Source organism: Aspergillus eucalypticola (genome assembly GCF_003184535.1).
Source record: "Aspergillus eucalypticola CBS 122712 chromosome Unknown BO83scaffold_17, whole genome shotgun sequence".
In the NCBI taxonomy this organism is placed as follows: domain Eukaryota; kingdom Fungi; phylum Ascomycota; class Eurotiomycetes; order Eurotiales; family Aspergillaceae; genus Aspergillus; species Aspergillus eucalypticola.
Genome location: NW_020290291.1, coordinates 654930 through 676094, shown reverse-complemented (window position 1 = coordinate 676094; position 21165 = coordinate 654930). Strand labels below are relative to the sequence as shown.

Sequence of the window (21165 nt, the reverse complement as noted above, 5' to 3'; positions counted from 1 at the left end):
GACAAGTGTGAACTTTATTTATAAAGGGGGATTGAAAGTCCAGGTTATTTGGTTGGTGGTAATCTTCCACAAAATGATGCGATATGTAGAATATATGTAGAATAGACACAGTTGACCCTATATGTAGGCAGAATTAGATAGATTCAGCCTGAGAACTGAGGCGAGCAACCTCGCTTGCGGCGGCTAATCCAGTTGCGGCCAGCGGCACGGCAACCATCCAGAGCCCAACGCCCGGCGTCAAGGTCCACCATCCAAACCCCATCATCTTCGCTGTGTCTGCGCCTGTGTCGCCGAATCCCCTCCCTCCATCTCCGGTTTACTGCATTCACTCGCTGTCATCCGTCTCGCCTTTTCACTTCCTCTTTCTCCTCCCCGCTTGTTCCATATCTCCCCCCGATTGTTGGGGGATTGAACGCTATCCTCCCCCCCCCTCTCTCTCCCCTCTTGTCGTGCGGTTCCCGGGTCCTTTCCACCCCTCTCCGCCCTCGTTCCCCGTTTGTCGACCCTTGGGATTCACCCCAATTCACCTGGGCGCCTGCTTTCCACCCGCGGCCTCTATTTTCGCCTGCCTCGTGTGATTCACCAGACATCCTGGATTTGGGCCTCCCCTTGTCCCTTCCTCCGTCCCCAATACTTTCCCTCAGCCTGCGTCCCGACCGCTGTCCGGTGAGCTTTGAGTTCTACACCCTCGCTACTATCTCTTACCTGGCTATCTCCGCCGTACCCTCCTGCTGACTTTTTCCCGCCGGAACGCTTCCCTAGCATGGTGCTTAGGTCGGAACATCCTAGGAGACTGAGAAGCCCGCCCTCTTCGTCCTCCCTACCCATCGCTATCATAGCCTCCTAAGTCCTCACTTCTCCATGGCTCCGCCGCAAACGCCCCGGCCGAATCCCGGTTCCACAATGTCCGATCCTGCGTCGACATCCATCCCTGCACACGCCACGAACGGCGAGGCCCATGCGCCCAACGACCACCACCACGACCAACTTCCCTTATCAGACTCCAAACCCGTGTCGGTTAACCGCAAGAAGCAAAAACGCAGACAAAAACAGGCCGCCCGCTTGGCTGCGGAGCGTCAGTTCGGAAACGGCCACATCTCCGCGGACATGTCTGAGCAGAACGGTCTGAGCCCTACCGCGCCAGCGTCTCATGTATCCGACGAGCACGACCTCGACGAACGCGCCAACGGCGAAACGTACTATGAGGAAATTCACGACGCGACACATGATCTGGACGACCACCTGCCGAGTCTGTCAAACGGGCAACCGGGACAACAAAATGCCACGGCTCGGAAATCCAAGAAGAAGAAAGGAAAGAAGAACCGGGCCGGCTCGCAGACCATGGGCGATGAAAGTTCGACTCCTCTATCCACCCCTTCTGTCTCCATGTCACAGCATCTGCCCCCGCCATTACCGCCGCATCTGCCTCATACGCTTCTGAAGACGAGTAAAGACCGCAGCATTTGGAACACCTCCACGCAAGAAGAGCGAGAAAACATCAAGACGTTCTGGCTTGAGCTTGGGGAGGAGGAGCGACGCCAGCTTGTCAAGGTTGAAAAGGATGCGGTCTTGAAAAAGATGAAGGAGCAGCAGAAACACTCGTGCAGTTGTACCGTATGTGGGAGGAAAAGGACGGCTATCGAGGAGGAATTGGAAGTACTATACGACGCCTACTATGAGGAGTTGGAACAGTACGCCAACAACAACCAAGGCTCGTTCGAGAAGGGCCCGCCCATGGTCCCGCCTCCGCGTTTATACCACCCGCCTCTACGATCACCTGGTCAACATACACGGACGCAAGGCCAATTTCATCCCTCTCGAGGCCGGATTCATGAGTTGCCGGAAGATGACGAGGATCTGGAAGAGGACTACGATGAAGATGATGAGGATGACGAGCCGTACAGCGACGACGATTACGAAGACGAAGAGACCCGTGCAGCCCGCGCGGATTTCTTCGCTTTTGGGAATAGTCTAACTGTCAAAGGTAGGCGACGACCGAGGCTAGGCTTTTTCAAATTCGCGGAAGCTAGATACTAATCTCTGTGCATCACTTGCAGATGGCATCCTTACAGTCGCGGACGATCTGTTAAAGAACGACGGGAAACATTTCATCGACATGATGGAACAATTAGCCGAGCGCCGAATGCAACGTGAAGAGGATACCCAGTACGGCATAGCGGCAGCACACCAATCCCTCCATGGCGGCCACAACCACGGTCCTCTAGATGACGACGATTATGACGAGGAAGAGGACGAGGACTACGATAGTCAGGAAGATGAAGATTATGAGGAGGATGAAATGGTCAGCTCCGGGAACTGGCCGGGTGGTGATGCAGTGCAAGCTGACTCGTTTCTGCAGGACGCCATGACGGAAGAGCAACGCATGGAGGAAGGCCGACGGATGTTTCAAATCTTTGCGGCCCGAATGTTCGAACAGCGCGTCTTGACAGCCTATCGAGAAAAGGTCGCAGAACAACGTCAGCAGAAACTGATCGAGGAACTGATGGAGGAGCAAACGCGGAACGAGCAACGAAACGCCAAGAAAGCGCGGGAAGCTCAGAAGAGGAAGGATAAGAAGAAGCTCCAAAAGCAGGCCAAGGAGGAAGAGAAGGCGCGAAGGGAGGCGGAGAAGGCGGCCGAGGAAGCTGCGGCCAAGGCTGAACAGGAGAAGAAGTTGGAAGAGCAAAGGAGGAAGCGCGAGGAACAAAAGAAGAAGCGAGAAGCAGAACGCAAAGCCCAAGAAGCGGAGCGTCTCCGTAAGGAGGCGGAGAAGCAAAAGCGGTTGCGTGAAGAAAGAGAGCGACAGGCGGAGATTGAGAGAAAGCAACGAGAGCAGAAGGAGCTGGAGAAGAAGCGACGAGAAGAAGCACGGCAAAACGACCTGCGGGAGAAGAAGACGAAGGATGAGCGAGAACGTCAAGTCAAGGATGCGCAGACACGTCGGGAGGCCGCCCCCAGGACCGAGAACGAAGGTCAGGAGAAACGCGATCCCCAAGCGAAACGAGTGTCGCATACAGGACCGGTTCCGATCCCAGCCAGCTTGCAACACGCCCAGGCGCTCCCTGCATACTTGCAGTCGCCGCATTACCAAATCGCCACTCCTATTGTCCCCAAAGCTCCGACACCTGCCAGGCCGCGGCAACCGTCCCAGCAAGGCTCCCATACATCGTCTCCGCGGTCCCAGCCTGCAAGCACCGAGCCATCACAAGTATCCATTTCCCCACGATCGATGGCGCCGTCGCAGTCGTCAGGAGCGTCCAGCGTTACGTCCAAGCAGGGTCATGGACAACCGCCGTTGCTTCACCACCCCCAGCCCTCGACTCCCCTGTCTCCCCTTGGTGCGTTGAACCGCTCTTATCCACCCGGATTCTCGCCATCGAACCCGCCTGGCTTGGGCCTGGTCTCCCGTCCGCCGATTGGTCATGAGTTGCCTTCATACCCGCCGCATTCGGGCCCGCTGATGAACCAACTGCGAGGGTTTCCTGCGCCAAATGGACTGCCCGTGCTTCCAAGCATGAACGGAACTCGTCCTATGCCTCCGGGACGTGGCTTTCCGCTCGATCCAGGACATGGTCTAGCATTCCATCAGCAGCCCATAACCAATGCGTTTGCTGCGCAGCCGAGCGGGCTGTCTCATGCTCATTCCAGACAGCCGTCCAGCTCGTTTGAGCGGTCGCCTCTGGATGCGCATGCCTTCCCGATCTCCCGGCCTAGCCCTATCAAGCGCCCGTCAAGCACCCAACAAGACCAGAACAACCGGTCAGCGCAGCGCGATGTGGATGATCTAAGTGCGCATCTGGGCAGCAGTGCTCTTCTCGATGACAGTGATGTTCCGTTTACTTCGAATCTCTCCCAGTCGCTTCCTGGCGCGACTGCTCCTGGCACCTTCCCTGGACCGACCCGAGCCAGCTTTGCAGGAACGTCCCTCTTCGCAGATCCCCTAGGTAAGTACCGTTGACAAAGTAGTCATGGCTGTCGCATAAGCTGACAACTTAATAGCAGCCAAGCATAGTGGTTTCCCGATTGGCCCGAGTGTAGGAAACACGTGGAGTACCCAGATTCCCTTCGGCACGTCTCCTTTCCCCAGCGCTCCAACATGGGGAACAGGACCTGGTCAGTTTCACCTCGACGTCAGTCCTTTCTGTACCATCAACTGACGACCTTTATAGGAAGTGGCTGGTCCAACAACGCATTTGCTCCCGGCGGTCACCACCGTGCGCATGCCTCTCGGCCCGTGACGATACGACTGCTGGTCATCCAAGCCTGCAAGCAACTCAACATGATGAGCCCTTCCAAGGGAGCCAGTGGGTACCATGATGTGAACGTTGTCCTTCGTCAGGTAAATCAGCTACGGCCGGCCAATGAGCCTCCGATCTCGTTGAAGGAAATGCTGGATATCTGCGACACAGAAGGCAACACGCAGAACGGAGGCGGATCGTTCTCAATTAGGAGCGACGAAACGGGCGAATGTGTCAAGTTTGAACCGGACACCAACAGTGCGTCCTCAGGTCACAGAGGCAGCATTGTCCCCGGGGAAATCGGCAGTCCGGTTCCTAGTAGCAGTCTTCCAGCGTTCGGCGGGATCGGTTCATCGACACCATCCGTGCTCCGGCAGTTTTCTTCTCCTACGGGGTTCTAGGCTTCCAGTTGCAATGGCACGAGAATCATCGATGACATCCTCACTTTCTTCCCTTTTCCGTCATCTATTCCTTCTCCATCGATTCCTCCTACTCTACCGAATGAAAGCGTCCATCATGTCATCAAACCCTCTTTCATCCTCATTCCTATCTTCCTCCACCCTACCACATCACTGATGAGCTTCCTCGTGTTCCGAGTTCCCCATTTCCATCTTCTCTTCCTACGCACATTGAACAGACATTAATCATGTCATGTACGTTACGTTGTTCTCTTCCTTTTGCCTTGTTTGTTTTTTCTTGCACCGTTTCCCCACCGGAAATCCAGGTGGGTGTTCTGAAAGTGAAACCCTCACCATTTTCTTGTTTGTTCTTCCCCTTTTTTCTTCCTTATGTAGCGATTCCCAAGGAGCATTATTCCAAAAGGCTCCCAAATACCTCATGTTCGTTTGAAACTCCGTGTTAAAACAATTGCATGATGCGAATCGGATCTTTATCAGGTGGTCGATTGATTGATTGACTGATCCTGGTCGTTCCGTACTTAAACTTCTTCTACCTTCTCTTCTTCCTTCTTTTTCTAGTTCATATCGTTCAATCTTGGACGGTGGGGTTATTGTAGAATTTGTGTAGAGGCGACTAGATAAGATATGAAGTATTTATTTATTAGATAGTAAGGTATCGTAGGCGTTATACCAGTATTCAACTAACTAGTCACCTAATACTCACTACGAAGTAAGCACCATTTTTCACGTGTCTTCAGTCTCCCCCCAGTTACTAATGATAACAGTAGACGTAAATTAAAATAGCAGAAATATGATATAAGTAGAATAGAATCAAAAGCTTTCTATCGGAGATCAAATTTTCCTCCCTAGTAACTATAAGAAAGGTGAAAGAAAAAAAAAATAAAAGGGTATGATAATGATGTGAAGATGATGGTACACTGATTGATATATTTGATTCGAATTTAGGGCGGACATAAGATAGGGTAGGGTAGGGTGAGAATCGGTTCGTAAAGCAGAAGAAATAGAAGGTGGGTGGGTAGAAAGAGAACGGAAAGGGAATCTTACACGCGCGAGGCTGGAAGAGGGGGAAAAAAAAGAAATAGGGCAAACGGATGTCTGGGGATACATGGGCTGTAGTGGTAGTGGTAGGTAACATCACTCATTCATATGGGAGGAGGGTCATGCAATTTCACTGTCTGGGATCGGTGACTACGCCTTCGAAATCTCGGGATCGGATGTAATCCAGTGTGCGCTGGAAGTGTCGCTTCGGGCCCTCCAGGCTGGGGTTGGGCTCGTTTTCGTCCGTCTGCAGGTTCGAGTGGATGAGTTCGATAAGGCCGTTGAGGTATTTGATCGTGACGGTTTCGTTCTGTTGGTCGAAGTAGTAGACGTAGCGGTTGAGGATCTCGACGAAGAGTTCCACGGACACGGCAGTGTCCATGCAGGCGTCTGCGACGCGGAGGGCCCGTTGGAGGCACTCGAGGACGCGCTTGCCGTCGCGGTAGAGCTGATTGATGTTAGAAGTTGACTGTGGGATGTCACTAGATGAAGGTGGACGTACGTTCTTGGGGTCTTCTTCGCCTCGTTGGGGGTTCTCCACAACCCACCACAGGTGACTGGCTAGATATACAGCGCGACATTGGTCGGGCTTCTTCAGCAGCTTGCTTCCATGCAGAGCGGCCTTGGTAATGAGGGTATCATAGTTCTCCTTGGAGAACCCGCGGGTGCCGTGGAGAGCTCCCGCAATGACGCAGACGGCTTGGAACTGAGCACGTGAGTCACTGATGGAGTCCTCGTAGATGGTGAAGGCTTGTGCAAAGAATTCGTAACTGAACTCTTCGAAGCCCGTCTGGTCCGCCACTTCTCCGCACATCACAAACAGACGCAGGGACAAATCAGCACAACCAGGGTTCACACGCTGGTAGAGATTGTTGACACACTGGTGCATAAACCGATAAAGGGCTGAGGACTGCGATTGCCAGTTGTCGTCGTAGTGCTCGCGGGCCTTGAGTTTGCGTGCCAGACGGATCGAACTCGTGACCAGGGCCGGTGTTGTGTATCGGATACGCTCGTTGCCGTCGAGGTAAGCCTTGCGGGTTGCTTGGAGTAACTTAGAAGGAGGTTAGTGGGGGTCATATCGTGTTGGGAAGAGGCATTACCTTCAACTGGGTGTCATTGTCTTTGGCCTGGATCAGATGAACCAGACGTGCAAGCCACCCTTGTTCCTCGATGGTCTCATCAGTCTCACCTCGCCGCTGAGACTGAATGCCAGGATAGCCCATAGACTGCTGAGTGCCTTCCTTGATCAGAACCCTTAGGGCTTGCAGCACGCGGTCGAGGTTTTCCGTAGTCGTGATGAAAGTTCGGTTCCTGAGAAGACTGCGAGCGATTTCGCCTGCGACAGCTCGCCGGGTCGTGTATGATTGCGAAGTCAGAAGTGGGATGTAGTGGGGCAGGGCAAGAGCCGTAAATATGGAGGCGTAAGAACGGAGAGGTGCGGTAAGGAGGTGCAAAAGGTTCTGCTGTGTCGGGGCAGAGTGCAGGTCGGCATGGTCGGCATACGTCGCAGTCTCTTTAGTCGCAAAGTCGAGAATCTGGTCGACAAATTCTAGGCGATCCGGGTAGGTGTTAAGAGCTAAGTTGACAAGCGAAACCAGAAGCGCCATTGTGTCTTGGATAGGGAGGCCGCGGCTCTTAATCAGGTTAACCACTTGTTCATAGAAGATGTCGTACAGCTTGACATCTGCAGGGATTCCAGCCTTGTCGTCGCCATTGGCCGTGGGCTCGCCTTCTGTCGTAGCTTCAGCTTGTTCAGCGTTATCCGTTCCGGCTTGCTCCACGCCGTTCTCCTGGGTTGATTCTTCCGGCGCTTCCTTTTTGGTCTCCTCAGATACCTTGAGGTTCCCAAGGAGCTTCGTGACAGCCTCCTCCTCCTTCTTGACTCTTGCATCGGGCTCGGCGGACGACTCGGTCTCACGAGCTGCATAAGCTGACAAGCGGTCCATCAATCCAATGACAATCTTCTTCAGGTCCACGTGGGGGTTGAGTCGACTGATTGCGGATAGCAGGAGATCAAGGGTGTGCAAGTGAAACTCGTCAGGGAACACTTTGGTGATTACTGCACCCTCAGTTAGCATGCCAGACCTTCGACAGACAATTGCGTCATGTTACCTTCGAGGAGATACTCCTGGGCCAAAACATCACGACACTGAACGACTTGCTCCAGCAGTGCCTGTAGTATACCGGATTTGTATCCTTCCAGATCCACCAACTGGCTGAGTCGCACAACGTTGCTACCAACAAGCAGCTCCAGTTCCCGGCGCTCCTGCATCCGCTTCTCGCGCTCGCGCGAAGGGCCCTGGTGCTGGAGTCGCACCCACAGCTTGTTCATCTCGACGAAATTTGTCAAAACGAAGCTGATCGAGTCCTGCAAGTTGCCCTCCGGACCGTCTCCAGAGCCTGTGGGCAAGTGGTCTCTAGCCTGTCCGGACAGATAGTACCGCAGGAACAGCCCGCGGATGGGATGCTGCACGCCTCGACTCATCTCCATCATGTCCTTCATAATCTCTTTGACCGGCGCATCCTCCACAGACATGTATACCGTACCTACGGTGATCATAAGATAGAGTCGCGGGATGATATTTCCGGCATATTGAACGAGTTCGTACAAATCCGCTAGATGGTTAACCGGGTGGTTCTCTTTCAGGTAGACGGAGAGGTGTCGCAGGGCATCGAAGACGGCCATGTAAAGTTCGTAGTATTGTTTCGGACCAAGGCTAGGGGTTCGTAGCTCGGATACCAAGGTGGACCTGAAGCAATTGGCGAAAGACATCAGTTATCTCGATCCCAATGTCATTGCTGCCTGGAGTATCCGAAGCTCAAGCTTACCCGCATTTCAACGCATCCATCAATTTCCCCGGAGTTTCCAAACATTTTCGCATCATCTGCGACTGTTGCCGCACGACTCCCAATGCCTCCTCGAGGAGACGGCTCTGGTCTTCGGGGGCCGCTACCGGGGTGGCCATGGCGGATATGAGGTGATGATGTGAGGGGAGTGTCGGACTCAGTGGCTTGAATCGGGCGGTAAACACCTGGTCGGAAAGGGGGAGGGGCGGAGAGGGGAATTCGTAGATGGGAGCAACAGAAAGGCACGATGCGCTAGAAGATCAGACGGGGATTCAAACAGCTCCTGATCCATAGACAGGAGTAGGATAAAAGGGACAGCAGGAGCAGGAGAAGGTGGGAGGATGGGAAGGTGAATGCGAATGCGGACATGCGATCAGAATGCCAGTTAGTTTACGGCCTGGGGCTGGGCGTGGGTTATGTAATCCCCGCCCCATTGCTGTACGTCACACTCTCCCCAGGTATAAATAACACTTCTTTCTTCTCAAGGATTGAGAATATAAATAAAGATATCGTGATAAGCACTTTTACCACGGGAGCACCAAGCACGACCCTCTGAAGAGACTTGTACTAATACTTTTGAGTGCCAGTATATTTTGCCAGGCCAATATGTGAAGAATGCCTTGACCCCGTGCTGGTGACTTAACAGGCTGTTGGATAGGCATTTGACAGCTTGTTCCCTCATCTCAGTTGTCTTTCTCTGCAGGGGACAACGTCCCTCAACTGCACTCAACTCCCTAACGTCGACAAAAATGAAAGATAACGTGGTCATATTGTAATGAACCAGAGTTCAGTTCATTGGACTGCCTCTGGATCCCACCATCTCCACACCCGTCACACCTCGTCTCGCGTTTCCCGATCACAGCAGGGTATAAACAATCGTTCGCAGGCAGCAGGCTGGCCAACGAAAACGGGCCCCGAAACACTCCGAATGTCGTTGCGAAAGTGAAGTCGATATCTTCATGGTAAGGACGAATCGTGTCTTTCGATTCTATTTTCCGCTAGTCTCTATCTCTCGCACTTCCTGAAGCTGGGAGAGATCAAATGGCATGACCAGGCTGCCGACTGTGCCAGCAGAGGGGATTTTAATCAACCCAAGGCAGATGGTGTGACAATACCCACGCATGGAGAGCATATATAAAAGTTCATCCTAATGCGCATATAAAGATCAACCTCATCCGGGGTAATCTCGATGGCGGAGGTTCAAGCCCGCTAGTCAACTGGATGTAGTATGCTATGAGACATTGGTATCGAACAAGCATTGCAGTTTCCACTGGCGCAGAGGATTGCCATCAGTTCGTCCTTGCGTAGGGAAACCATAGCGCCTGTTGACTTCAATCTCTAGGCATAAATTCCGTATGCGAAGCTCGATTATTCACTTGGTCGAGCCTCAATTTAGAACAGTCCATATACCCAGCCTTTCCGGACACATGAATTACGTCGGGTTTAACTGGCGTCAACGACAAAGTGGATGCCCTCAGTACGGATGGAGTCTACTCCGTCGGTCAAGTTGTTGGGCATCTTCTCCGCAAGTGGAGAGGTTTGGTTAATGGAAAGGAAGATTGATCGTTCAAGACTCTAATAGAAACCACTGGTTGTACATCCCTGCTTTCCGTAGCGGATTCGTGGATGGACTTCCGCGGGGTGGAGCAGCAAAAGCAAACACGCCTATCACGCCTTTCACTAGCTGCTTAGACCGTGTCTTTAGGCCGTATCTTTAGGCCGTATCTTTCAGCTGCTGCGTGTTCAGCCGCAGACAAGAGAATCGAACTTGACATGACAGATTCTTCCCCCCGTCAACACCCACGGCACACGCACGGGCAAGATGTGTTGTTTAGGATTGAAAAGGTTGCTTGGAAAGAAGCCAACGCACGAAAAACATGTTCAGCCAGCAAACACGGCGGTTGCAAACGGGGCAGCCGGTCCTCGGCCTGCTCAACGAGATCGGCCTGTGAAGGCAACCGATGCTTCTCTCAGCAAGGAAACACCGGCCCGTGATGAATCGCTCTGGGACCAGGCGTATAATAAACTCGATCCAGGCTTGATTAAAAAATACGAAGAATTATTGGCAAAACAAAGACAGGAGATTAGTGAGTTCTTCTTACCTTTCCTGGTTCTGAATACTAACAAGGAAAAATGATAATTCTTGCAAGAATGGGACCAACCGCCAACAAGACTTGGACCTCATCATCGAACACGGGCTTCATCAGGCAAAAACCCAAAGGACGGATGTTCAGGAAGGCTTGGCCCAGGCTGCAGACTGGATTTTGTCTGTCAAAGACTTCATTGAAGAAGCGGTCAAGGCATCGCCAGAAGCGTCGTTGGCATGGGCAGGGGTCTGCATTGTCCTGCCATTGCTGACGAACCCCCAGAGTGCGGCACAGGCCAACAAGAGTGGATTTACGTATGTCACCGGTCGCATTCGCTATCATATCGAACTGGAGCGGATTTTGTGGTCAACTTCCAGCCGGAGCTCGGATCATACGGGGCTGAAAGAACAATTCAATGCCAACATTGTCAAGTTGTACCAGGAAATCCTGCACTTTGAGGTCAAGAGTGTTCTGCGCTTCCATCGCAGCTGGCAGCGAAACTTCGCTGGCGATATCTTCCAACCGGAAGATTGGAACGGCATGGTTTCCTCGATCAAAGATCTCGAAAAGTTGGTCCAGCAAGATGCTGCCACCATTAGCACCGAGGTATCCCGACGGCATCTAAAGGAAGTGGAACAAAGTACTCGCCACAACTTTGAGTCAATGCAAAAGCTTCTTCCATTGGCACAACGGCACCTTGAAGTGGATATCGAGGCTCTCAACCTCCAACGCCAGATGCATGAGGAAGCATTGTCGGTCAAGGAACAAGAATGTAGGCAGCTTTTCCGCCTGGCCAGAAACGAGGAGGACTCTTCCTATGAATTGTACAAGAGCCGAGTTGACAATCGAGTCGAGGGCACCTGCGAATGGTTTCTAGAACAGCCCCATTTTAACCAGTGGCTGGACAATGATAGAGGGCTTTTGATCGTTTCAGCAGGTCCTGGTTGTGGCAAGTCTGTTCTTGCCAAGCATCTCGTCGACAATGTGTTGCTCCAGTGCAATCCATCCGCCACGATATGCTACTTTTTTTTCAAAGATGGAGACCAGAATACACAGAAGCAAGCTATCTGCGCAATGCTGCATCAGATCTTTACGAAAAAGCCTGAATTGATCAAGCTCGCAATGAACGTAATCAAGGACAACGGGAAGGAAACCGTCAACGTGGTTACTAAGCTTTGGGAAATCTTTTCCCAGGTCATCAAGGACCCTGCTATGGGACAAACCATCTTTGTGTTGGATGCGCTAGATGAATGCAAGGATTCCGAATTAGTTGGCCTGACAGACAACATTAAGTCCACTCAAAACGATGGTGGAACCAGAGCTAGGTTCTTACTGACCAGCCGACCGTACGAGAACGTCATATCGGAATTCCGAGAGCTCATTGATCATTCTCCCCATATTCACATACCGGCCGAAAATGAATCCGACAAGATTGGCCAAGAAGTGAACATCGTCATCAAGCATCGTGTTGAGCGCCTGGCTCGAAAGAAAGGTCTCTCTGCCCCCATCCAGAGCTACTTGGAAAAGCGACTACTTCGAATGGAGCACCGGACATACCTCTGGGTCCATCTTGTTTTTGAATACTTCGAAACACATAGCTTTGAAAAGGTCAAACAAAAGATTGACAGGGTTTTCATCGATAAGCTCCCCAAGAACGTCAACGATTCATATTACAAGATCCTTCTCAAGTCTGAGGACATGGACATGGCACGAAAGGCCTTTTGCATTATGCTGGCTGCATCCCGCCCCTTGACGTTGACGGAGATGAATATTGCTGTTAATCTAGACCTTGACTCAGATGAGCTGGATCTAGAATCGGACGAAGACTTTCAGGCCTCGTTGCGAAGCTGGTGCGGTTTACTTCTGACAGTGAATAACAAAAAGGTGTTTTTCCTACACCAAACAGCACGAGAATTCCTGGCGCAGGAAAATGGCTTTGGTCGCTGCAGCGAACGTGGCCCAATTGATCCAAAGGAGGCACAAAGCGTCCTTGCAACCAGCTGCATCACATATATCGACAAGTTTATGCCACGGGCTCATCGTACCAGCTCAACAGAAGATCTAACTTCGATTAATATAAATTCAGACTTCTCCGAATATTCTGCTGACGAGTGGCTTTCCCATTTCCGGGCTGCAGCACTGGAAGATGACGAGAAACTGCAGCCAATCCTCACCAGAATCTGTGATCCAAAAACTGATGCCTTTGCCTCTTGGTGCGAGGCTGAGCCCTCGGAGGATGAGAACCGCAATACATTGTGGATGGCCGCCAAACTCGGCCTGACTTCGGTTGTCAAGAGAATCCTTCAAAACGAGGATATCGAAGACGCTTGGGGTATTTGGGCACAAAGGATTTCCCACGTCGCTGCATCCTGTCGTAATGTCGAGGTCCTAAATCTCCTGCTTGACTGTGAGAAACTAGACTGGAATATGAAGGACACAATTGGTTTTACTCCGTTGTTCCACGCCATAACCTCAAAACACGTAGCAAGCGTGCGATGCTTGCTTGATAGTGGCAAAGTTGATGTCCGCGACGAAGGCAACCATGGTACACCCTTGATCTTCGCATTGCGCTACTCAAGCGACGAGATAGTCGAAATGCTTTTTCATACCGAAGGTATCGATATGAATGGATTCTGGCGGGGATGCAACGCGCTCACAGTGGCAGTGCACGTAGGAAGATATAACATGGTGAAGATGCTGCTTGATATGGAGGCGGTAGAGACGAACCCATCGTTATCGGGAAGCAAAACACCACTAGTTGAGGCGGTCATGCGGAATGACGAGGCCATAGTCAGGCTGTTACTGGATTCAGGAAGGATAGACTTGAATCAGCAGTTTGAGCGAGATGGTATCACAAGCACAGCTTTGAAGATTGCCCGATTGATGGACCGGCCTAAAATAGTGGAAATGCTCGTTAAGGCTGGCGCGGTTGAATAGATGTAATGCCTGACTTTGAGATATTATAGTCACCCGTCTGAAGCTCGTGATGTAAAATCATGTACCTACACCAAATGTGTCCGCTTTTATCTTTCCTCCACCTTTCCATCCGCAGAGGGCAATAAATATATACTTATGTTAAGGGCCCATGAAAATGCAGATATAATCTAGATCTCGACCTCACTGTCGTGTAAATCCTATTTAGTGAAATCTGTTCCATTTAGTACATCTAGACTACAGTATCAAATAGAATGGAAAAGGGATGAAGAAAGAAAAACGACATGAAAGAATAATAAGCCATAATCAACAAAGTACTAGTGAAATAACTTAACACAACGATATGATGTAATCCGGTCATGTGTCTCTGAAAACTGCTTGCCATCACAAACAGCGGCCGGTTTATTCAGTCCTTTTGCTGTCTTTTAAACTAGTGGTTAAATCAAGTGCTTCTTTGTATACCATCCAGCCATTCCAATTTTTTATAGCAATCTATCTTATACCTTAGTAAAATAACCCAACCACAATCTAGACCTAGTATGAACCCGAAATCGCAACGAAAGCAATCGCTACCTCTTATCTAAATCAAGAAAAGCCTTTCCCACAAGAGAGCACAAAACCGCCAGAGAACCATAAGAAAGAAAAAAAGAAAAAAAGCAATGAAAGGAAGGGATGAAAAGGAAAAATCAAAACGCCCCTATAGATGCATGCTATCATGACCATATCCCCACCCCCCACCATGAGCAGTCATGACTTGTCGTGACGATGCAGAAAACCGAGATCGTGAAAGAACCACATGCTCATTATCCATCAAATTCATGAAAACGTGTTTCATACCAGTCGTTGGCAACAATTTCTCAAACCTGCAGAACGATATGGCAGAACCTGGGGCAAGCGTCACAATGACCCCTGAAGATGACTCTACGCCTGAGAGTCTGTGTGGTTCAGGCCCCTGGCGTGGGGCCTGGAAGACATGACGGCGGTGTCAGAGGGGGTGTCATTGAATGCCCGTGTCTGCAAAACTGTATCATTCCGAGCGCGAACTGCGACCTTGCTGCCAATATCGGTGGCGTTCTCGGGCTTCTGAGTATCCCGAGCCATAACCCCGAACTTGCCACTAACATCGCTGGCATTGTAATGCTCGGAAACAAGGGCATCCTTGAGCTGCCGAGTCTGCACAGCTGTCTCGTTCAGGCTACGAGCCAAAACTTCGGAAGTGGTGTTACTGCGAGCGGCCATTGCATGCTTTTCGGTGCTGTTGGTAGCATCCTCCACCATCCCACGTCGGCTCAGAGTGCTGTTGGTAGCATCGTCGAGGATTCCACGTCGGCTCGCGGTACTGTTGGTAGGGGCGTCCTCAAACATCCCACGTCGGCTCAGAGTGCTGTTGGTAGCATCGTCGAGGATTCCACGTCGGCTCGCGGTACTGTTGGTAGGGGCATCCTCCTCAAACAGCACGCGTCGGCTGAGAGTGCTGTTGGTAGCATCTTCCACGAGCCCACGCCGGCTCGCAGTGTTGTTGGTAGGGGCATCCTCCTCAAACAGCGCGCGTCGGCTCAGTGCGCTTGCGCTGCTGTTGGTGTGGCGGCGTTCCAGCGGAGCACCATCCACGGTAGGCCCGGCATTCCAGGGTGAGGGAGAAGCGCCAGGCACAGAAGCCGGTGTGGACGAGGGGTACTCAGTGACGGTGATAGTGGTGGGCGGTGCCGGAGGATTGGTCGCAGTGATGGTCTCGACAACGGGAGTAGTAGGGCCCGCAACATTCACGACTTTGTAGGGACCTTCTTCTCTACGCTCGACGGTGTGATTTCCACGAGCGTTGAGGACAGGCACCGCATGGGCAGAGAGGGAGAGAGCAAGGAAGAGAGCAGCGGTATGCATGGTGCTGCCGGTACAATATGGAAAGGTCTGTAGATGTTGAATGTAAGGGAAGACCAGGACAGATATAACACAGAGGCAGAGAAGCAAACTAGATAGTTCTAACAAACAAAACAAGGATTATAAGAAGATTAGAATGCTTAGTATAAGAGTCCTTTGATTAGACCGAGTGATTTGAAACTGGAGCAACAGCAACAACGGACGAGACAAGGGCTCAATTTATGATTTGGATTCACCAGCAACACAGCACACACACCGACCAACCAGGCTATGAACACAACAAGAATTGGCGCCTAGAAAAAATTAATTAAGAAAATCAGTGACAAGCAAGCAAGATCTACACGGGTGCGGCAGATGTATATGCCATCATACACGGCACGAAGCCCCATCGTCGGAGAGAAAAAAAAGGTGCAGGCTGGCGCATCATGATACTGTCAAAGGAGGCTGGGATGGGATGGATGGAGACTGTTTCTGCCAGCCACGTTGGTTTCTGGTGGGCAGAAGGGCACTAGAACAACGGATCGCCGTTTTCCCAGCGGCAAAGACCCTGTGAGTTAATTGATTTCTTTTGTGCCAATTATATCTTCGACAGGCAGCATGATTTAGATGGCCAATGGATGAAGATAATGAATGGAAATAACTATGTACTTTTTATTTTTCTACTAAATCAACTAAATGTCGCGCCAAAAATTAGAAAATGGCACTAAACGTGCTAATTAAAGCTGGAAATCCCGTGACCTGACCGGGCCCTCCTCTGCTGTCAAATCCAAAGTGGCTGGGTAAGGGATCCACTTTTTCTAATCTACATCCTCGCTGATCCCCTCACAGCCCAATCCAGGTTCATCTCAGACTGTCTCATTGCCCTTGTTACTACGTACTTACTACATCCTGCTTGAATCACACAATGTCTAAAGTCTGGACCGTAGATCTCCATCACGTCTACGTCATGCTCTGAATTTCTAACCTCCAGCAGAGCTTACCGGAGCATTAACACGGCGGCGGTGTGAGCGCCACTTATCCCCCGTTTACACCTTACCTCGACAGCAGAAACACAGTATGTGGTGGTACAGAATAACAGTATCGTAGAAGGTACTGAGTCGAGTCAATAGAAGAAACGACTGACAACCCACCAAACACTAAAGACTCATCATACCTTTTCCTCCCTCATCTTTTTACTCCCTTTTAGGCATGGCACCGCAACAGGGATAGCTAATAAAGCAGGATCAGCATTTTGCCATGGGCATATCATATCACATCATATCACAGCGCATCACGGCCCCAGCTCAGGCAGGGTCCTCGGGATCCCCTTCCCCGTGTTCTCCTAGATCTAGATGCCAACTCAGGTTTCGAAGTTGCCTGCATCTCCTACGGCACCTCCGGATGCATAGGGGAGAAGCATGCACTCTACGACGGACACAGTGATATCTGGTGTGTTACGCGTCGAAATCATTGTCTATTTACCTATACAGGTAAGTGCTGCTACTGCCACGGTAGTATCTTGTAATGGGATTCGAGATTTGTTCATGGATTCTACCCATATCTACAGCTATCCATCCAAACTCACTCGCGCCATGAGTTCCAGCCATTCAGGCGTTACTAAGTATATCCTATCTTAGTGTGGCTCACTCCTCAGCCCAATAACATCCCTTTATGTAGCACGCACCCTCTCGAGGTTCGGTGATCGACCATGCAAGCGCCCACGGTCCCCCGTGCCGATCACAAGGAACAGCTCAACGCATCTGGCTGCGGTGTGACCGAGTTAGCGGCTAAAAAAGCCACAGCCATGGGGACATGATGTTGGTTCGTGGCCAGCGGTTATCTCATGCACGGTGGGCCGCGTAATAATATCTCCGGCCGCGGCGTTGTGAGTAGATATACTCCGATATGCCTTGAGGGGTTTACTCCGTCGTAGGTAGTATAGATATATGTTTTTAAATCGTATGATTGCTTCTTCTAGATAGTAGATGAGAAAAAAGCAGCCATTCTAGTAAGTTCCAAAGGTAATTAAACATACAGTAGAATGGATATCTTTCCCATAACTAATTCACACAGAGAAAGCAAAGCATATGTACCCTAACTAAACCAAGGGTAAACAATAGTAATACTAACACCATCACGAACTAATCCAAACTAGATACTACTACTAACTTTTCTCTCTCCCACACCTACAGAGATTACCCTAACAAATCCAAATCAAGTCTACGCTAAGAAAGCATCCAGTCTAAAAAATCCCCATATCCCAAGCTTACGCTATACCTATACTTCCCAAATACTCAAATACTCCTTCTCCTGACTCGCACCGCAGAGTACATAAGAGAAGAACAATGAAAGATTGCGCCATCCATCCCTGTACATGAACCCCCTCCTCCAGGAACTATTGAACTTTGGTAGTATATCAAACATCACCGAGATGACGCAATCCACTTAGAAGATTCCGGAAAGTGAGTTACTCTCTAGGAGAGAATTTGAATAGTGATACGTACGCCCTGTTATTCAACGGAGAAGATAAGATTTGGAGTCATGCTATGATACATTGTAGATGAGAACGTCATCATCTGCAATTGCTCACTAGATTGGCTGTAGCTGGTATATCCTCAGATGGAGAGTTTTTATGTGGCATGGTACTAACTTACCTTGCCTATAGAATTAGGCACTTAGTTATGGTCCAAGCAAGGAACATATTAAGAGCGTATAGTAGCTAGCTAGTAGGATTATTGTGATTACAATATACCGGTCGCTGTGATATGCCTACTACGCATGTGTCTTTAGTAGTGTCCTGGTGGGTTTGTTCAATGAGTTCGGTGGTTATCGTATGGTTGGGGTAGATCATCTTATGCTATCTAACAGTATTGGCATTCTCCACGGCATAATATACTACATATACCTTAGGTATATGTGCCTGGTCTTGCATTTAAACGAACGTCATACTATACATGCCTCAAGAGAGTAGTATCAGTAGTTACTGAGGCCGCGCATGCTGCCCTACGCTCCGAGCCTCAGGCAGGCTTCGAGATGCTGCTGATCGACGGACCCTGCATGCATGTATGATATTATCGTTCTCAGACATATGAGTCTACGTAATACATTTAGCGGTCGAACAGTTATTCTTTTGGTCCTTACGATTATGATCAATGTATCCTTTGTCTCTTACTGTCAGGCCGTTCCTATTCCTAAACCTCACGACAATGCCAAATCCTCTACCCGAACCAGGCCACATCCCATCCCCGCCGCAGCCCACCCGGCGCAGATCCGATTCGGGTTCCACGAGAGCGCAGTGACGTGGGTTTCTTCATCAAAGATCGTAATCACCGCCGTGCCATTAATCAGTCTCGGGTCACCGACCAGATTACGCAGCAAGCTGGTGTGTTCGGCGCGGTAGCCGTCGTGAAACCGACTAGTGCCTGTGCCTGAGCCTGAGCCACGCGCCCACTCATGCTGGAACCAGGTCTGTTGCCATTGTTTCTCCTTGGCGTGCATCATCCGTCGGAGGGGATTCGTGGCTTGCACGGTGCCGCCGGTGCAGCCGACGAGGAGACTTGGGTGCCAGAAGCTGCAGGGTCCGAGGGCGGAGACCATGCTCGGGAGGCGAGCCACGGCGGTGGAGGTGAAGAAGCGGCGGATGGCGAGGAGGCGCAGAAAGTCGTTTTCGTCGCCCGAGACGAAGGAGTGCAGGAGCGGGGAGTAGGTGAGGTGAGCAGTGCCTACGCGCATGCGGTTTGCGCTGACGCTGTCTTTTTGAGGGTCGATGATGGAGGTGAGTCGGCTTTCGCCGTCCATGGAGGTGGTGCTGATGAGATAAGGATGGGTTGGGTAGGCGGAGGCGAGATTGAGGATCCACGTCGAGTGGAGTTGCTGGTAGAAGTAGGGGATGGGATTGGAGGGGGAAGATGGCGATGAGACGATGCTCCAGATGGCGACGAATCCGTTGGCACAGCCTACGGCGATGTCGCTGGGAGAGAGCCATGTCACAGAGGTGCATACGGTCGAATGTGGTTTTGCCTCGAAGACGGGGGTTTGCAGTTTGTCTGAACAGTTAGTTTGCGCCTTGGGCTTTGCTTTGGTAGTTGGACGTACAGTATTCGGTCTGGTTCGGGTCACGACTCAGTTTGACGTCGATGACCCTCACCCGGCCATCTCCCCATATGCCTGCCAGTAGGCCGACGTTCACCTGCGCGTCTTTGTCGTCTCCATTCCGCGGGTCTCGAGGCATTGGGCACCAGGCCATTCGCCTCAGATCTCCCCAGTCGGTACACAGCGCGAGGCGTAATCGCGGCTTGGAGGTCATATCGATTGTCTTGGTCAATGACGCGGCTTCTTCGGCCTTGAACTCCCAAAGCTGCAGGGCAGACGGAAAAGGCGCTGAGGGTCTGAATGCTGGAGCCGCCTGGTCCTTGTACGGATCTGGATACTGCTCTTTCTGGTCTGGTAGGATTGGAGCCACGACGGACAGATACTGTGTGAGGCCAGTTTGATTTGGCACCCAGGCCAAACACTGGACTTTGTTCCCTAGATTAAGGAGCCAACCCTCTCGCTTCTTTTTCTTTCGCTCAAACTGCTTTGTCTTGGCTTGCTTCCCCTGTTTCTGCGCTGTAGAAGCTTCATCATCCCAAGCCTCGCCGAAATCAAGCACATCATTCTGCGCGAGGGAAAAGACCTTCTGGTTATCAACCGGGCCAGCGAGCACGGTATGTGGCCCTCGGGAACGAGGAAAGTAGACCGAGCGAGCGTCATTCTCCTTAAGCTTCTGAATGCGCTGCCTCTTCCTAAACGGTGCACCCACATCCTTACTATAGTACCAGTCCCATGCACGGGAGCTTTCCCGTTTCATGTCCTCAGCCTCCAAGCCAAATGAATTCCCGTATCCATAATCCGGCAAATCATGCGACTCGTTCAAAGTCTCGCGCGTCGGAAACGTAGAATCGACCCCCTTATACCAACGATCCCGCGCACTTATAATAGAAAGTATATCCCTCTCATCCGTGCCGAATGTAACGCGCAGATGAACCGCCTTTCCAACATGCTCAAGAGGGTTCCACGATCCGCGCGAATGCGTCTCCTCCCCGGGCACAGCAAGACTCCCATCCGGACGACGTTTCTTAACACTGCTGCTGGGCTTTGGCGTCGCGGCAGCAGCAGGCTTCTTCCGCTGACGACGACTGCCCCCGTCAACTTCTGAGGCCGACGCATCGTCGTCTTCCTCTGCATTTTCATCTTCATTCTCAAGGACCATTTCCACGTCATTGTCATTATACTCATCATCATCATCGTCGTCGTCATCATCAGCTCCGTTGGCATCGTCCATGGCAAAGTCTTCGTCCGAGGAACCCTCATCCGCGACAGCTTGTTTCGCCTTTCCCTTGCCCTTTTTGCGCTGCGGAGTTTCGGAGGTGGAGGGACCCTCTCCTTCGTCGCTAAGACCGGCGGCTTCGAAAGGATCATGGGTGTATTTTGTCCTGGCGCCAGAGGCGCGATTGGATCTGCGGGGACGAGGCATTGTGAACTGCGCTGGGTGCGGAGTACTAAGTGCGATTTCCTAGAGGGTCAGAATAGATGTTCGTCGCATTGCGCATGAGCTGCGGTAGGCGGGTAGATTTGTTGGCTGCTGGCGGGCAATCGCTGCGCTAGCTATCAGGCATGCTGTAGACGGATTATAACTTTGCGATTGAGAGACTGAAGCATGGATTAGCGGGGGAAATTCAAGAAAAAGAAAGATAACTGAAATGA

At 51.2% G+C, this 21165-nt stretch overlaps 5 protein-coding genes across 5 annotated transcripts; 2 read left to right on the top strand and 3 right to left on the bottom strand.

Moving 5' to 3' along the window:
- The first annotated feature begins 515 nt into the window (after window positions 1-515).
- BO83DRAFT_65172 (putative stress response protein Nst1) lies at window positions 516-4762 on the top strand. The gene is made up of 6 exons (XM_025537509.1): window positions 516-666; window positions 763-1984; window positions 2058-2302; window positions 2360-3944; window positions 4000-4113; window positions 4170-4762. The coding sequence occupies exons 2-6, from the start codon at window positions 862-864 to the stop codon at window positions 4637-4639; spliced, it is 3537 nt and encodes a 1178-aa protein (XP_025386804.1). The 5' UTR covers window positions 516-666; window positions 763-861; the 3' UTR covers window positions 4640-4762.
- Window positions 4763-5425: 663 nt separating this feature from the next.
- On the bottom strand, window positions 5426-8878 carry BO83DRAFT_363895 (vacuolar protein sorting-associated protein 35). The gene is made up of 5 exons (XM_025529594.1): window positions 8525-8878; window positions 7808-8445; window positions 6796-7754; window positions 6198-6746; window positions 5426-6143 (listed from the first exon to the last, which is right to left on the bottom strand). The coding sequence occupies exons 1-5, from the start codon at window positions 8659-8661 to the stop codon at window positions 5826-5828; spliced, it is 2601 nt and encodes an 866-aa protein (XP_025386803.1). The 5' UTR covers window positions 8662-8878; the 3' UTR covers window positions 5426-5825.
- A 1486-nt stretch (window positions 8879-10364) lies between these two features.
- Window positions 10365-13681, top strand: BO83DRAFT_363893 (ankyrin repeat protein; the record flags this gene model as incomplete). Its single annotated transcript, XM_025529593.1, has 2 exons — window positions 10365-10633; window positions 10671-13681. The coding sequence occupies 2 exons, from the start codon at window positions 10365-10367 to the stop codon at window positions 13564-13566; spliced, it is 3165 nt and encodes a 1054-aa protein (XP_025386802.1). The 3' UTR covers window positions 13567-13681.
- Window positions 13682-14394: 713 nt separating this feature from the next.
- BO83DRAFT_65119 (uncharacterized protein) lies at window positions 14395-15654 on the bottom strand. Its single transcript, XM_025537508.1, has one exon. The coding sequence runs from the start codon at window positions 15442-15444 to the stop codon at window positions 14485-14487; it is 960 nt and encodes a 319-aa protein (XP_025386801.1). The 5' UTR covers window positions 15445-15654; the 3' UTR covers window positions 14395-14484.
- Window positions 15655-18618: 2964 nt separating this feature from the next.
- BO83DRAFT_438629 (transcription factor TFIIIC subunit TFC6) lies at window positions 18619-20935 on the bottom strand (the record flags this gene model as incomplete). Its single annotated transcript, XM_025536109.1, has 2 exons — window positions 18619-19466; window positions 19516-20935. 2 exons carry the CDS (start codon window positions 20933-20935, stop codon window positions 18619-18621), a joined length of 2268 nt encoding a protein of 755 aa, XP_025386800.1.
- Window positions 20936-21165: the final 230 nt, after the last annotated feature.

Coding starts and splice junctions, on each gene's coding strand:
- BO83DRAFT_65172 (XM_025537509.1), top strand. CDS start 862: ATGGCTCCGCCGCAAACGCCCCGGCCGAATCCCGGTTCCACAATGTCC. Junction 2,303..2,359: donor ATTATGAGGAGGATGAAATG/GTCAGCTCCGGG, acceptor TCGTTTCTGCAG/GACGCCATGACGGAAGAGCA. Junction 4,114..4,169: donor AACATGGGGAACAGGACCTG/GTCAGTTTCACC, acceptor CGACCTTTATAG/GAAGTGGCTGGTCCAACAAC.
- BO83DRAFT_363895 (XM_025529594.1), bottom strand. CDS start 8,661: ATGGCCACCCCGGTAGCGGCCCCCGAAGACCAGAGCCGTCTCCTCGAG. Junction 7,755..7,807: donor CCAGGAGTATCTCCTCGAAG/GTAACATGACGC, acceptor CTGAGGGTGCAG/TAATCACCAAAGTGTTCCCT. Junction 6,144..6,197: donor GCGAAGAAGACCCCAAGAAC/GTACGTCCACCT, acceptor AACATCAATCAG/CTCTACCGCGACGGCAAGCG.
- BO83DRAFT_65119 (XM_025537508.1), bottom strand. CDS start 15,444: ATGCATACCGCTGCTCTCTTCCTTGCTCTCTCCCTCTCTGCCCATGCG.